General features: G+C 38.5%; 1 protein-coding gene across 1 annotated transcript in view; it reads right to left on the minus strand.

The window, feature by feature from the left end:
• Positions 1-2,948: 2,948 nt before the first annotated feature.
• Positions 2,949-16,550, minus strand: part of SLC28A2 (solute carrier family 28 member 2) — a 42,680-nt gene continuing 29,078 nt past the window's right edge. Inside the window, exons 12-18 of the mRNA XM_082619953.1 lie at positions 16,384-16,514; positions 15,786-15,954; positions 15,410-15,607; positions 14,736-14,817; positions 12,967-13,065; positions 12,689-12,800; positions 2,949-3,078 (exon numbers count right to left, since the gene is read on the minus strand). Coding sequence (XP_082476079.1) covers positions 2,961-3,078; positions 12,689-12,800; positions 12,967-13,065; positions 14,736-14,817; positions 15,410-15,607; positions 15,786-15,954; positions 16,384-16,514 — 909 coding nt within the window. The 3' untranslated portion in view covers positions 2,949-2,960. The remainder of the gene's footprint in view (positions 3,079-12,688; positions 12,801-12,966; positions 13,066-14,735; positions 14,818-15,409; positions 15,608-15,785; positions 15,955-16,383; positions 16,515-16,550) is intronic.

The raw sequence follows: 16,550 nt of genomic DNA on the forward strand, positions 1-16,550 counted from the left end.
TCAATTATATATTTTATCCAAGTGTTTAAATTGTCCAAATGCCCATTGTAATACATTGTTTTGATACAAAAAGAAAAATGAAATGAAATCCAGTAAGCTATAAGTAAAGGGCATTAAACTGCAACTTTCATTCTCAAATGGGTACCTCTAACAGCATCCTTCCCAAAGTATTCAGATGACATCCAAGGTCTACTTCAGGGCAACTCCAGCCAACATAAAGTGAAGCATTTGTCAATTATGTTAATTATATATTACAATAACTTTTACAGTAATGATTCCACATACAAAGTCATGAAACACTTTTTTTCTTTGTATTTATTTATTTATTTATTTTTAAACATCTTTATTGGAGTATAATTGCTTTACAATGGTGTGTTAGTTTCTGTTTTATAACAAAGTGAATCAGTTATACATATACATATGTCCCCATACCTCTTCCCTCTTGCATCTCCCTCCCTCCCACCCTCCCTATCCCACCCCTCTAGGTGGTCACAAAGCACCGAGCTGATCTCTCTGTGCTATGCGGCTGCTTCCCACTAGCTATCAATTTTACGTTTGGTAGTGTATATATGTCCATGCCACTCTCTCACTTTGTCACAGCTTACCCTTCCCCCTCCTCATATCCTCAAGTCCATTCTCTAGTAGGGCTGCACCTTTATTCCCATCTTGCCCCTAGGTTCTTCATGATCATTTCTTTTTTTTTTTAGATTCCATATATATGTGTTAGCATATAGTATTTGTGTTTCTCTTTCTGACTTACTTCACTCTGTATGACAGTCTCTAGGTCCATCCACCTCACTACAAATAACTCAGTTTCATTCCTTTTTATGGCTGAGTAATATTCCATTGTATATATGTGCCACATCTTCTTTATCCATTCATCTGATGATGGACACTTAGGTTGCTTCCATGTCCTGGCTATTGTAAATAGAGCTGCAATGAACATTTTGGCACATGACTCTTTTTGAATTATGGTTTTCTCAGGGTATATGCCCAGTAGTGGGATTGCTGGGTCATATGGTAGTTCCATTTGTAGTTTTTTTAAGGAACGTCCATACTGTTCTCCATAGTGGCTGTATCAATTTATATTCCAACCAACAGTGCAAGAAGGTTCCCTTTTCTCCACACCCTCTCCAGCATTTATTGTTTGTAGATATTTTGATGATGGCCATTCTGACTGGTGTGTGATGATATCTTATTGTAGTTTTGATTTGCATTTCTCTAATGATTAATGATGTTGAGCATTCTTTCATGTTTCTGTTGGCAATCTGTATATCTTCTTTGGAGAAATGTCTATTTAGGTCTTCTGCCCATTTTTGGATTAGGTTATTTGTTTTTTTCATATTGAGCTGCATGAGCTGTTTATAAATTTTGGAGATTAATCCTTTGTCAGTTGCTTCATTTGCAAATATTTTCTCCCATTCTGAGGGTTGTCTTTTCATCTTGTTTATGGTTTCCTTTGCTGTGCAAAAGCTTTGAAGTTTCATTAGGTCTCATTTGTTTATTTTTGTTTTTATTTCCATTTCTCTGGGAGGTGGGTCAAAAAGCATCTTGCTGTGATTTATGTCACAGAGTGTTCTGCCTATATTTTCCTCTAAGAGTTTGATGGTGTCTGGCCTTACATTTAGGTCTTTAATCCATTTTGAGTTTATTTTTGTGTATGGTGTTAGGGAGTGTTCTAATTTCATTCTTTTACATGTAGCTGTCCAGTTTTCCCAGCACCACTTATTGAAGAGGCTGTCTTTTCTCCAATGTTCTTGCCTCCTTTATCAAAGATAAGGTGACCATACATGTGTGGGTTTATTTCTGGGCTTTCTATCCTGTTCCATTGATCTATATTTCTGTTTCTGTGCTAGTACCATACTGTCTTGATAACTGTAGCTTTGTAGTATAGTCTGAAGTCAGGGAGCCTGATTCCTCCAGCTCCTTTTTTCTTTCTCAAGATTGCTTTGGCTAATCGGGGTCTTTTGTGTTTCCATACAAATTGTGAAATTTTTTGTTCTAGTTCTGTGAAAAATGCCATTGGTAGTTTGATAGGGATTGCACTGAATCTGTAGATTGCTTTGGGTAGTAGAGTCATTTTCACAATGTTGATTCTTCCAATCCAAGAACATGGTATATCTCTCCATCTATTTGTATCATCTTTAATTTCTTTCATCAGTGTCTTATGATTTTCTGCATACAGGTCTTTTGTCTCCTTAGGTAGGTTTATTCCTAGATATTTTATTTTTTTTGTTGCAGTGGTAAATGGGAGTGTTTTCTTAATTTCACTTTCAGACTTTTCATCATTAGTGTATAGGAATGCAAGAGATTTCTGTGCATTAATTTTGTATCCTGCTACTTTACCAAATTCATTGATTAGCTCTCGTAGTTTTCTGGTAGCATCTTTAGGACAGAGTCATGAAACACTTTTTATATCTTCCAAGAATTTCCACACACTGCTTTGATTATTATAATCTTGAAGTGAACAGGGCAAACATCATTCTTCCCAGTTTACAATAAGAAAACTGGTACAAGATTTTGAATAACTTGCCTGCATACGTCTTCTTTCAGTAAGGGGCAGAGAGGCATGACACTCATCAAACTCCAAGGCAGACTGTGCCTGCCTCCTATATTTGTTTTACCAGAACATATACAGAGGAGTTCTGGCACACATCACATAATTTTTAAGATGGCAACTAGAAGCAAGGTTTGAAAGACATTTTTTGACATTGTAATATTTATTATTTCAACTCTAAGCTCAGACAGAGCCCATAAGGAATTTCTTATTTGGTTCAGCCAAATAATGGAAAAACGAGTGCTAATTTTCATTACTGACATACAGTGAACCAAAGTGAATATTTTACATTTACTATCAAAGATCAAGGTGAGTTAGCTGTAGAATGAGAACTCTGAGTACAAAAATAACTTTGCCATCAAAAAGCCATCCAGATCAGGACTGTTACGGAAGTGGACCAGCTTTAGGCACAGACAGCATTGGTGTAGAGGTCACAGCATTTAGCAAGGGCTATGGCACTGAACTCTTTATCTTCCCAGGGACCAGGAAAAGAAGGAGGGTTGGTGCCATTCAGAGAGGTACTGAAATGAAAAGCCAGAGAGATACATAGTGGGTCAGATAAAAACAATGCAACAAGATGTATCAATAAGTTCTACCAAGCAGGTGAAAACAAAAACAGAAACTTATTAATGAATCCAATCACAATGACCAAATATTGGGCTGGCTGAAATGTTCATTCGTTTTTTTCCATAAGATGGCTCTAGTAGCACTTAGTTGTCTTTAACTTCATTTGAAACAATTGTATTAGATTGTATTGTGACAGCTGTCATATCAGCATGCAATTAAAAAAAAGAACTTATCAAAATTGGTGAATTTTTGTGTAGCCATTTTAATATTGAAGGTGGAAGAAAAAAGCAACATTTCAGCATATTATGCTTTATTATTTCAAGAAAGGTAAATGCAAATGAAATGAAAAAAGAAAAACGATTTGTGCAGTGTATGGAGAAGGTGCTATGACTGATCAAACGTGTCAAAAGTGGTTTGCGAAGTTCCATGCTGGAGATTTCTCGCTGGCCGATGCGCCACGGTTGGGTAGACCAGTTGAAGTTGATAGTGATGAAATCGAGATATTGAGAACAATCAACGTTATACCACGCGGTAGATAGATGACATACTCAAAATATCCAAATCAAGCGTTGAAAATCATTTGCCCCAGCTTGGTTATGTTAATTGCTTTGATGTTTGGGTGCCACATAAGTTAAGCAAAAAAAACCTTCTTTACCTTATTTCTGCATGCGATTCTCTAATTAAATGCAACGAAAACACTCTGTTTTTAAAACAAATTGTGACAGGTGATGAAAAGTGGATACTGTACAGTAACGTGGAATGGAAGAGATTGTGGGGCAAGCGAAATGAACCACCACCAACCACATCAAAGGCTGGTCTTCATCCAAAGAAGGTGATGTTGTGTATATGGTGGGATTGGAAGGGAGTCCTCTATTATGAGCTCCTTCCGGAAAACCAAACAATTAATTGCAACAAGTACTGCTCCCAATTAGACCAATTGAAAGCAGCACTCGAAGAAAAGCGTCCAGAATTAGTCAGCAGAAAATGCATAATCTTCCATTAGGGTACAGCAAGACCACATGTTTCTTTGATGACCAGGCAAAAACTGTTACACCTTGGCTGGGAAGTTCTGATTCATCCACTGTATTCACCAGACAACTGCACCTTTGGATTTCCATTCATTTCAATCTTTACAAAATTCTCTTAATGGAAAAAATTTCAATTCCCTGGAAGACTATAAAAGGCACCTGGGACCGTTCTTTGCTCAAAAAGATAAAAAGTTTTGGGAAGACGGAATTATGAAGCTGCCTGAAAAATGGCAGAAGGCAGTGGAACAAAACAGTGAATACGTTGTTCAAATAAAGTTCTTGGTGAAAATGGAAAATGTGTCTTTTATTTTTACTTCAAAACTGAAGGAGCTTTTTGGCCAACCAATAAATAGGACAGAATTAAGCGTATTTTCTAATTCATGCCCAAGATAGTACTAGCAAGAAATCCTATACAATGTGCCTGCTTCTCTGTCCAGTTCATAACCATAGTCTTTTGGGGAATTTCCTGTCCAAACATCACTGAAGCAACATTTATGCCTTGTAATGATTTAGAATTGAATTTATTCTAAATAGTGAGATGGTACTCCAAAGCCACTTTCCTCTTGAGAAAGGAAAACAGCTCAGGCTTGGTGTGTATGTATATATGTATGTGTGTTTCAGTTTTATGGAGGTATAATTGACAAATAAAATTGTAATATATAGAGAGTGTACAATGTGATGATTTGACATATGCATATACTGTGAAAGGATTCCCAACATGAAGTTAACACATCCATCACCTCACATATTTACCTTTTTTTTTTTTTTTTGGTGAGAACACTGAAGTTCTATTCTCTTAGCAAATCTCAATTATATAATACAGTATTATCAACTATAGCCACCATGTTATACATTAGACCCTCAAACCTATTGATCTTATATCTGAAAGTTTGTACTATTATACCAGCTTCTCCCTAGTCCCCTATGCCCCAGCCCTAGGCAACCACCATTCTATGAGTTCTTTTTTGTTGTTTTTTTTTTTTTTTGGATTCTGCATATAAGTAAGACCATGCAGTATTTGCCTTTGTCTGGCTTATTTCACTTAGTGTAATTGTTCATCCACATTGTTGCAAATAGCAGGATTTCCTTCTTTTGTAAGGATGACTAACATTCCATTGTATACATACACAACATTTTCTTTATCCATTCATCTGCTAGTGGACACATAGGTTGTTTGAATACCATGGCTACTGTTAATAATGCTGCAGTGAACATGGGAGTACAGATAGTGACTTTGTTTCCTTTGGATATATATCCAGAAGTAAGATTGCTGGATCATATGGTAGTAGTTCTACTTTTAATTTCTTCAGGAACCTGCAGAGTGACTGTACCATTTCCCATTTCCACTAAGAGTTTATAAAGGTTTTCTTTTCTGCACATCATTGCCAGCATTTGCTATAACTTGTCTTTTTTATGACAGCCAACCTAACAGGTGTAAGGTGATATCTCATTGAGGTTTTTATTTGTATTTCCTTGCTAGTTAGTGATATTGAGCACCTTTTCATGTACCTGTGGCCATTTGGTTGAGTTCTTTGGAAAAATGTCTATTCAAACCCTCTGCTCATTTTTAAATTGGATTACTTGGATTTTTTGCTATTGAGCTGTATAAGTTCTTTGTATATTTTGGATATTAATTCCTTACTAGATATATGGTTTACAAATATTTTCTCCCATTCTGTAGGTTGACTTTTCATTTTGTTGATGGTTTCTTTTGCTGTGCAGAAGCTTTTTAGTTTGATGAAGTCCCAATTGGTTTTTTTTTCGCTTTTTAAAATTTTTATTATTTTTTGGCTGTGTTCGTTCTTCGTTGCTGTGCGCAGGCTTTCTCTAGCTGTAGCAAGCAGGGGCTACTCTTTGTTGTGGCACATGGGCTTCTCACTGCAGTGGCTTCTCCTGCCACAGAGCATGGGCTCTAGGTACATGGGCTTCAGTAGTTGCAACGTGTGGGCTCAGTAGTTGTGGCTCGAGGGCTCTAGAGTGCAGGCTCAGTAGTTGTGGCTCACAGGCTTAGTTGCTCCACAGCATGTGGGATTTTCCTGGACCAGGGATCGAACCCATGTCCCCTGCATTGGCAGGAGGATTCTTAACCACTGTGCCACCAGAGAAGTCCCCCAATTGTTTATTTTTGGTTTTGTTGCCTTTGCTTTTGGTTTCAAGTCCAAAAAATCATTGCCAAGACCAATGTCAAGGAGCTTACTCCCTACATTTTCTTCAAGGATTTTCAAGGTTTCAGGTCTTATGTTAAAGTCTTTAATCTGTTTTGAGTTGATTTTTGTTTATGGTGTAAGACAGGAGTCCAGTTTCATTCTCCTACAGGTGGATATACAGTTTTGCTAACGCCATTTATTGAAAAGACTAACCTTTCCCCCACTGTATATTCTTGGCTCCTTTGTTGAAAACATGGGTTTATTTCTGGGCTCTCTATTCTGTTTGATTGATCTGTGTGCTTATTTTGAAGTCAGTACCATACTGTTTTGATTACTACAGCTTTGTAATATAGTTTAAAATCAAGAAGTGTGATGCCTTTAGCTTTGTTCTTCTTTCTCAAGATTGCTTTGGCTATTCGGGATCTTTTGTGGTTCCATATGAATTTTAGAATTGTTTTTTCTATTTCTATGAAAAATGCCATTGGAATTTTAATAGGGATTGCATTGAATCTGTAGATCACCTTAGGTAGTATGAACAGTTTAATAATATTCATTCTTTTAATCCATAAACATGGAGTATATTTCCATTTATTTATCCCTTCCATTTTTCATCAATATTTTTATAGTTTTCAGTGTACAGATCTTTCCTCTCCTTGATTACATTTATTCCTAAGTATTTTATTCTTTTTGATGCTATTGTAAATGGGATTGTTTCATTAATTTCTCTTTCCAATAGTTCATTGTTATTGTATAGAAACACAAATGATTTTTGTATGTTTATTTTGTATCCTGCAACTTACTGAATTTGTTTATCAGTGTTAACAGTTTCTTGGTGGAGTCTTTAGGATTTTCTATGTATAAGATTATGTCATCTGCAGACAGAGACAGTTTTACTTCTTTTCTGATTTGGGTGCCTTTTATTTCTTTTTCTTGACTAATTGCTCTGGTTATGATTTCCGATACTATGTTGATTAAAAGTGGTGAGTGTGGTAATTCTTGTCTTATTCCTGATCTTAGAGGAAAAGTGTTCAGCTTTTCACGATTCAGTATGATGTTAGCTGTGGGCTTGTCATATATGGCCTTTATTATGTTGAGATACATTCCTTCTACATCCAATTTGTTGAGAGTTTTATCATGTAAGGATGTTGAATTTTGTCAAATGCTTTTTCTGCATCTATTGAAATGATTATATGGTTTTTACCTTTCATTTTGTTACAGTGGTATATCACATTTATTGATTTGTGTATATTGAGCCATCCTTGCATCCCAGGAATAAATCTCACTTGATCATGGTGTATGACCTTTTAAATGTACTGTTGAATTTGGTTTGCTAATTTTTGTTGAGGATTTTTGCATCTATGTTCATCAGCAATACTGGCCTGTAAGTTTTTCTTATAGTGTCCCTGTCTGGCTTTGGCAACAGGTAATTCTGGCCTCATAAAATGAATTTGGAAGTGTTCACTCCTTTTATGTTTTTTTGAAAAGTTTGAGAAGATTGGTATTAATTATTCTTTAACTGTTTGGAAGAATTCACTAGTGAACCTGTCTAGTCCTGGGCTTTTTTTGTTGGGAGATTTTTGATTACTGATTCAATCTCCTTACTAGTAATCATTCTGTTCAGATTTTCTATTTTTTCGTGATTCAGTCTCAGTCAGTTGTATATTTCTAGGAATTTATCCATTTCTTCTATGTTATCTAATTTGTTGGGATATAATTTTCCATAGTAGTTTCTCAAAATCCTTAGTATTTCTGTGTTATTAATTGTAATACCTCCTTTTTCATTTCTGACTTTGAGTCTTCTCTCTCTTTTTCTTAGCTTAGCTAAACATGTGTCTATTTTGTCTGTCTTTTAAGACAAATGGCTCTTAGTTTCATTGCACTTTTCTGTTGTCTGTTTTTGTCTCTATTTCACTAGTTTCTGCTCTGACCTTTGTTATTTCCCTTCTTCTATAACTTTGGACTTTGTTTTTCTTTTTCTTGAGGTGTTAAATTAGGTTGTTTGAGATCTTTTTTTCTTAACATAGGTGTTTATCACTATAAACTCCCCTCTTTGAACTGCTTTTGCTGCATCTCATAAGTTTTGGTATATTGTGTTTCCATTTTCATTTGTCTCAAGATATTTCTTCAAGTTTTTTCCCCCAGTTTTATTGAGATATTATTGACATATAACATTGTATAAGGTGTGCAATATAATGATTTGATATAGGTATATATTGTGAGATGATTACCACAATAAGTTTAGTTAACATCCATCAACTCACACAGTTACAGATTTTTCCTTGTGGTGAGTAAAGATATTTTATTTCTCTTCTGATTTCATTTTTGACCCATTGTTCAGGAGCATGTTGTTTAATGTCCACGTATATGTGAATTTACCAGGTTTTTTCTTGTTACTCATTTCTACAAAATGTTTCTCATTTTGTAGTCTAACATATAATCTATCAGATAATTTCCAAGTGTACTTGAGAAGAATGTGTACTCTGCTGTTGTTGGATGGACTGTTCTGTAAATGTTGTCAGGTTCATCTGGTCTAACATGTAGTTTAAGTCCAATGTTTCCTTGTTGATTTTCTGCCTGGATGATCTATCTGTTGTTGAAAGTGGAATGCTGAAGTCCTCTACTATTATTGTCTCTTCAGATCTGTTAATACTTGCTTTATATATTTAGGTGCTCCATGTTGGGTGCATAAAAATTTACAGTTGTTACATCCTCTTGATGAATTGACCCCTTTATCACTATATAATGACCTTCTTTGTTTCTCATTACTGTTTTGGCTTAAAGTCTATTTTGTCTGATATAAGTATAGCTACCTTTGCTTGTCTGAAAAACTCTCTCTCCTTCAATTCTGAAGGACAACTTTGCCAGGTAAAGCATTACCAAGCATTGGTTGGTAGTTTTTTTCTTTTTAATATATCATCCCACTTTTTTTCTGGACTGTAAGGTTTCTGCAGAAAAATCTGCTGATAGTCTTATGGGAGCTCCCTTGTACATAACAAGTTGCTTTTCTCTTGCTGCCTTTATCTATACTTTCTTTGTCTTAGTTTTGACAGTTCAATTATAATGCGTCTCAGTGTGGGTCTCTTTAGTGTCCCAAAGAGAAGAATTGCAGCCAGCACCTAGATGCAGGCTGATTAGAAGTTGGACCCTCAGGCACCAGCTGGAAAGTATGCAGTCAAATCCCTTCCAGGGAAAGAGTGGGAGATGGACATTTTTGACTGCTTCCTCTACACTGAGCCTTGTGGGGCAGGCAGGGGGTGGTGGGGAGGTAGGCACAGTACAGTCTTAAAAATTGGGGCATTAGATGTTCAGTCTAAACCCTTCACTGCTTAGGGATAAGCTTAGAGTTGGGAGTTCCCTTCCATTATATGGTGCTGTGCCAGGGGTGGGTTTTATGATGAGACAGTTTCTCAGCCTTTCCTACCCAATTCAATGTGGGTATTTTCTCAGTTGTAGGAGTCATTCAGCTAGTTTCTGGATTTTTCTTAGAGGGAATTACTCCATGTGTAGCTGTACATTTGGTGCATCCATAGGAAGAGGGAAATTTAAGCCTCCTTTGTTGTTATCTTGGTCTGGAGTCACTCCAAATATATTTAGCATGAATGAATTGGACAAAAACATTATCTCTTTCAGATTTTAGACATTAATGATGCTTAGTATGTGACTTTAGGCAAAAAGTCAGTTTCTGTTTTGAAGGCAGAAATGACCAGGAAAGAGTATTCTACTAATTTTTTCATGAAGTTCAGTGATGTAAAGACAACTCATCATTAAACACAAATTAGCAATTTTCACTTCATTCATTTCCTTTGACTATGCTTACAATGACATCCACTGAACTTCCCCAAGAACATAGGAGTCATAACTATGCCAGACCAGTGATCTATCCAGTTTATAATTCATCTTTAATAGTACAGCAAAAGGATTATTTTTTCAGAGGATGTTGGTTGCTTTCTCTGGTGAAAACCTCCAAACATGGGAGGGTAATGTCTGTTAACTTGCCATAGTAACCTGTTAAGGAGCTAGTACCCAAACATCTACCTATATACTGAACAGATCATTTACTTAATGACAACTTCCAAATCTATCTCCAGTTCTTTTTTCTCTCCTGAACTTCAGACCCAAGTTGGTTTGTGAGTTGCTTAACATGATGGTCCCACAGGTACCTCCAAGTCAACATATCCACCTGAATTAAGCCATAATCTCTCCCCTTTACTCCCATTCCTGGAACTAGTCCTCTTCCTGTCAGTGAATGAATGGCATCCCTCAGACCCACTTGCCCAAGCTGGAAAGGGTACAGTCATCCTCATCCTGCCCTTCACTTCAATAACCAATCCTATTGATTCTCCTTGTTCTAGTGCATCTTCATCCTCACAACTACTTAGTATTAGCTCTCATCATCTCTTACCTGGGAGTATTACAGCAATGTGTTTATTGATCTCCCTGACATCCAAATGGCTACCAGCATGATCTTTTGAAAAAACATACCAGTGTTAAGAATTCTGTAAGTCAAAGTCTAAATTCCTTATCATTTCATACAAGGCCTTATAAGATCTTTCAGCCTCATCTCTCAGAACTCTCTTCATTCACCCATATATCACTACTAATACATACATCTTTTGCTTCTGAAGAACCAAACATTCTAGTTCCTCAAATCTTTCATTTTGTGTGTCCTGTAACTAGTTCTTTCAGCTTAATGATATACTCTCTTTTTTTTCAACTGACTTCTTTCAGTATTTTTTATCTTTGATTTTCTATAATTTCAAAATATGCTTAAGTATAGTTTTCTTGGTATTTATGCTGCTTGGTGTTTTCTGAGCTTCCTGGATCTGTGGTTTGGTGTCTGACATTAATTTGGAGAAATTCTCAGTCATAATTGTTTCAAATATATCTTCTGTTCTTCTCTTGGTATTCACATTATGTGTATGTTACACCTTTTGTATTTGTCCCACAATCCTTGGATGCTCCATTCTGTTGGGTTTTTTTTTCAGTCTTTGTTCTCTTTTCTTTTCACTTTTGAAGACTTCTATTGATATATCTTCAAGCTAGGAGTTCTTTCCTCAGATGTGTTTAGTCTACTAGTAAGCCATCAAAGACATTCTTCATTTCTGTTACAGTGTTTCTTGATCTGTAGCATTTCTTTTTTGTTCTTTCTTGGGATTCCTATATCTCTGTACTTACATTGCCCATCTGTTCTTGCTTGCTGTCTACTTTATCCATTAGAGCCCTTAGCACATAAATCATAGTTGTTTGAAATTCCCACTCTGATAAATTGAAATCTCTGCCATGTCTGGTTTTGATGCTTGCTCTATCTCCTCAAATTGTGTTTTTTGCCTTTTAGCAGGCCTTGTACTTTCTTCTTGATAACTGGACATGATGTCCAGTAGGTCAGGTAGGCTCTGATAATACCCCAGCTGGTTAGGCTCTGGTTAACTAGTTTCTCCTGAGGGCAGGCCTTGTTTAAAAAAACAGAGTGCTCCGGTGTATTTCAAAATGGCTCCTTTTCCCCTCCCCCTGCCAGAAGAATGAGGGGGTTTTTGTCTGATATTTACTGTGAGAACTTGGTCTAGCTCCCAGAGGTAAAACTCCCCAAAGTGTAGGGTTGCCCCCTATAACTGGGTCCCCCCAGAGTTTTTAACATCCAGACCTGTCCTCACTGAGGCTCCAGCAATTCATTTCAGGTTTTCCTGTCCCAGCACAGGATTCTGTGGCAGTTTCCGCTCATGAGTCTGCTCCAGTAAGCCATGTGTTTGCCTGTCTGTCTCTCCAATCTTCAGGTCAGCAGTTTGCCCTGTGTCTCTTACAGATCCAAGAAGAGTTATTGATTTTTCAGACTGTTCAGTTTTTTTCTTGTTGTTAGGATGTAGTGGTGACTTCAGAGCTCCTTACATGCTGAACCAGAAAACTATTCTAATAATATCCCAGAAATTGGTAAACAAGTTCATTTTTACACTATCCGAATGCATCATGATTTTATCAATTCAACTTTAACCTCTTTCAGTCTTCACTTCTGTCTGAAGAAGGCTATAAGTTTTTAGCCACTTAGGACCATTGCCAAGTCTTCACCTACAACTTATCTATAATCACAATAAATACATCACTTCTGATCAGGGAAACCACCCTCCCTTACTTCCCCTCACCCTCCACTTCTCAGTGCCCCGTCAATACAGGTAAAATCTGTCACTTGTCCATGCTAGAGTTAATAGTGAGTATGCATCTAATAAGAGAAAAAAACGGAGATCTAGACCACCACAAATAGCTGCCTCCCTTCTTATACGCTCTATTCAGCATCCATGTGATTACCCTCAAGACCTTACTTCTCCCCACTCCCAGAAGATTCCTGAGTGGAGGAGAGCATAAAGGAGGAGGGGGCAGGGATCCCAGTGCTCACTCACCTCCAAAAGAGCTCTCTGCAGCACACATAGGTCTCATAGGTTCGATTGGTGAAACTTGTGTTTAGGAAGGAGACACAGTCAGTTTCAGCTCCCCTGGGGACATAGAGGATTCCTGGGTAAAGGAGACAGAGATGCTAAGGGGAAGCTTTTACACATGTTCCTTAAGGCTCTTAATTCTTTGGGTATAAATTGAGAACACTGTAGATTTGGTGCCTTTTCTATGCATATATGAGATGGAGAGTTAAAACAATTTTCTGAGACTAAGCTGAGACACTTACCTGCCACACAGGCGCTGATAAGGGATACACAGGCCCCTGTGAAGAGGGCACTGACCACAACCTTGGACAAGTCACTCTTCCGGTGGGGTACCATTGATGCTGCGGACAACACAACAAAATAATTCAATCTCTTTCCCACAAGGCAATTAGGCATACCCCATGAAACCCCATTAGAAGAATGCTGAGGATCAAAATGCAGCAGATGAATAGCATTCTTACCACCAACCACCAGAGGCTGGACAGTGGTACCCTAAGAAGTGTGTATATTCATTAGTCCTAAGGGGTCACTAACTTAGACATTCCCCAGGTCAAGGATTGTGTCTGACCCTAACTATTTAGTGGTTCTGTGAACATTCCCAAGATATATCTGAATTAAGCAAAGCCCTGGGTTGCTCCAGACAGGTGCAAATGCCTTGGGTGTTCACTAGTTGAAATCTGCATTCTTAACCTGGACAGAATTAGATGGACTATTTTGAGCCAGAGAAATAAGGAGGTTAACATTCACCTAAGCCTTAGTCACATGATGCATATCCCACTACTGGATGACAAGCTCACAATCAGATTGTAATCGGGCATCAGAATTAGAATACAGGGACTTCCCTGGGGGTGCAGTGGTTAAGAATCTGCCTGCCAATGCAGGGGACACAGGTTCGAGCCCTGGTCCGGGAAGATCCCACATGCCGCGGAGCAACTAAGCCTGTGCACCACAACTACTGAACCTGCGCTCTAGAGCCTGCGAGCCACAACTACTGAAGCCTGCACATCTAGAGCCCATGCTCAGCAACAAAGAGAAGCCACCAAAAGGAGAAGCCCGCGCACCACAACGAAGAGTAGCCCCCGCTCACTGCAACTAGAGAAAGCCCGTGCATGGCAATGAAGACCCAACACAGCCAAAAATAAATAAATAAATATTTTTTAAAAAAGAATTAGAATACAGACAAGTGTTTAACAGAAAGGAAAAAGATAAACTGAAAGGAAATTGTTTTACCTTTAAATTGTTCGATCAGCTACCAAGTAAATCAACTTAATGATTCTAGCCCAGAATATGAGTGCCACAAAAAATGGACACACTGAGCTGTATTTTTCTTACACTTTATTTCTCACTTGGATCTTCCAAACTCTTGGAATCCCCTGCCTTCAAGGACAATCCCACTTTCCTCATATTATTTCCTCCAGCCATCACCATTCAGCAAGATTTTCAGCAACCTAATTGTATCTATGTATGCTTCACATACTCACTCCTCCCACACCTGGTGACTTGTAGCTTTTAATCCAACACTTCACACCACTTGCTCTAATTATCTATCTGCCTTATGTGTCTGCTGCTTTTATTTGTCCTTTGATTCCTTGTGCAATGCCTAATTCTGTGAAGTCAACTGGTGAGCAGCATAATTTCAGAAAGTACCTTCACTACTGAATAAAAAACAAAATACCTTTACTTACATACGCACTATGTCCATTTAATGGCAAAATAAAAATAATATCATTATAGTCTTCCTCATAGGGAAAATAAAAATAAACTTGGTCTTTTGGGCCTCCATTTGAAAGGGAAAAAAATGACAGAAGTTGAGATTGCAAACCCAGCCTGGGCTTCATGCATAGCCAGGTAGCATGATTACCTTAACTCCAAATTAACTTCCACCTGAGAGGCCCATTTCACATCAGCTTCTCTATCTGATCTCAACTCATACTGAAGCACCAGGACTGTCCACTACAGATGCTGGGAACTGGCTGGCATATTGGGTAGCTGGGAAAATGAATTAACTCACTCAAGCCTCCCAGTGTGATTCCTATGGAACTAAGATTGGCAAATCCACAGAGTGAAAATGTTGTAATGATTTCGGCTCTCACCTAGGGAAAACAAAAATAAATAAGTAAATTCAGTCCTATGTGCACAGTCGTATAATCATGATAGACGTTCCAGAGTACTTAGAACCCCCAATCTTGTGTGTGCTACTCTAAGGAATATGGAAAGGATGCTCAGAAAATAATCGTTTCATGAGTTATTATAGGGATAATGATATGGAACCACCATGGCCTTTTTACCCAATGCTCTTCTTGTTGAAGCCTATGAATTAGGAGAAGGTCTAGGAATGAGGATGATTGAGAGAAAAGAGATAGAGGGAGAGAAAAAAGGAGCTCAGTTTATAGCAATTTAAACTTATAAATGAAGAAGGAGACCTTAGACTATCAGAAATAGTATCCTCCTTGGACTGCCCCAACTGTAAAGGCTCAGTAATTACATTCTAGAGAGAAGCTGGGTCAGAGTGTAGGGGACTAGCACACAGACCTCAGGGCAGCTCAGGCACCGAAGCTAAGCGTACTGTTACTCTTGCTTTGTGGTCAGGCCTGGGACCCTGGAAAGGGATCTGTGGGTGTTAAACTTTAGTGTAACACTTTTTGTGTGCCTGAACTGTTTATGCTTTTCTAGATTGTCACTTACAGAAATCCACTGTTTCTCGCCTCCAATCCATTCTTCCACTCCAGAGAGACGTTTCTTTTTGTACTGAGACAGTTGCTGATAGGCCACAAACTCATTTGTGAAGAACTTGATCCCCACCATCTCAGCCACCATCGGACAGTCTGCCCACTCGACACCCATCATGAAAACCACGGGCCTTAGGATATAGGAGCAGATGACCTGGGTGAGAGAAAGAGACAGTCAGGAGACAAAGACTTCTCTGGAGCCTTGACTCAGTATCCTCCACCCTTCTCCTCTCCAAGCTCCCTCAGTGCACTGTGGGTCAGGAGGACATGCACAATTCAAGGACTACTTAAACACACCCTAGAGGGACAGCCCAATAAATGGAATCCTTTACCTGAAAAGTGAGTCCCTGTATGTCTACAAGTTCCCCTAGCCAGGAGAGGGCAGCATTGATGAAGGCCAACACGGCCAAAAAAGCAATCAGGTTGGCTGCTACGTTAGCAGCAAGGCCTATGGCATCTGTGGCTCCATTGCTGGCAGCTTCCAGAACATTCTTCTCCTTCCTGTGGTTATTGGGTATAGGGGAAGAATACGGTGTCTAGAGTAATCTCGGCTCCTCAGAGAAGAGCTGTCCCAGTGTCCTAGCAGTGCAGGAGTGCAACAGGAGAGTGCAAGAACAGCTTGAGAGGTGATGGGGGTTCCTAGTGACCCTTTTTGTGGAAATTACACTGAAGCAGTATCAGATTTAATCACCATGAAATGGTACTGACACAAGACAGAGGATAATGGCATGCAGAAGAGAGAGGCAGGTGGGAGGGTTAAACAAAAGAAAAAAATCAACATGATTAGCTAAAGGCAGAGGTAGACAAGAGGGGATATGGAATCATATTATTTCTTCTCCAGGAGACTTGAAGCCTCTGCCATCATAGCACCACTCTTGACTCTGCACCTGACCTCACCATCTCCCAAATTATATGCCTCATTGGACTCACCCATGGGGCAATTTTACCCCCTCCTTATTCTTGAACTTGGACTCCTCCACTTCTGGATATACCAGCTTTGACAAAGCAAGAGCAGAAGGGGCAGCCATCACAGAGGCAGAAATCAAGGATGACGCGTCAATCTGTAAGGCCAGACTTAGGAATGAGCATCTATAGAA

Source organism: Mesoplodon mirus (assembly GCF_964341445.2).
Source record: "Mesoplodon mirus genome assembly, chromosome: 4".
Taxonomy (NCBI): Eukaryota; Metazoa; Chordata; class Mammalia; order Artiodactyla; family Ziphiidae; genus Mesoplodon; species Mesoplodon mirus.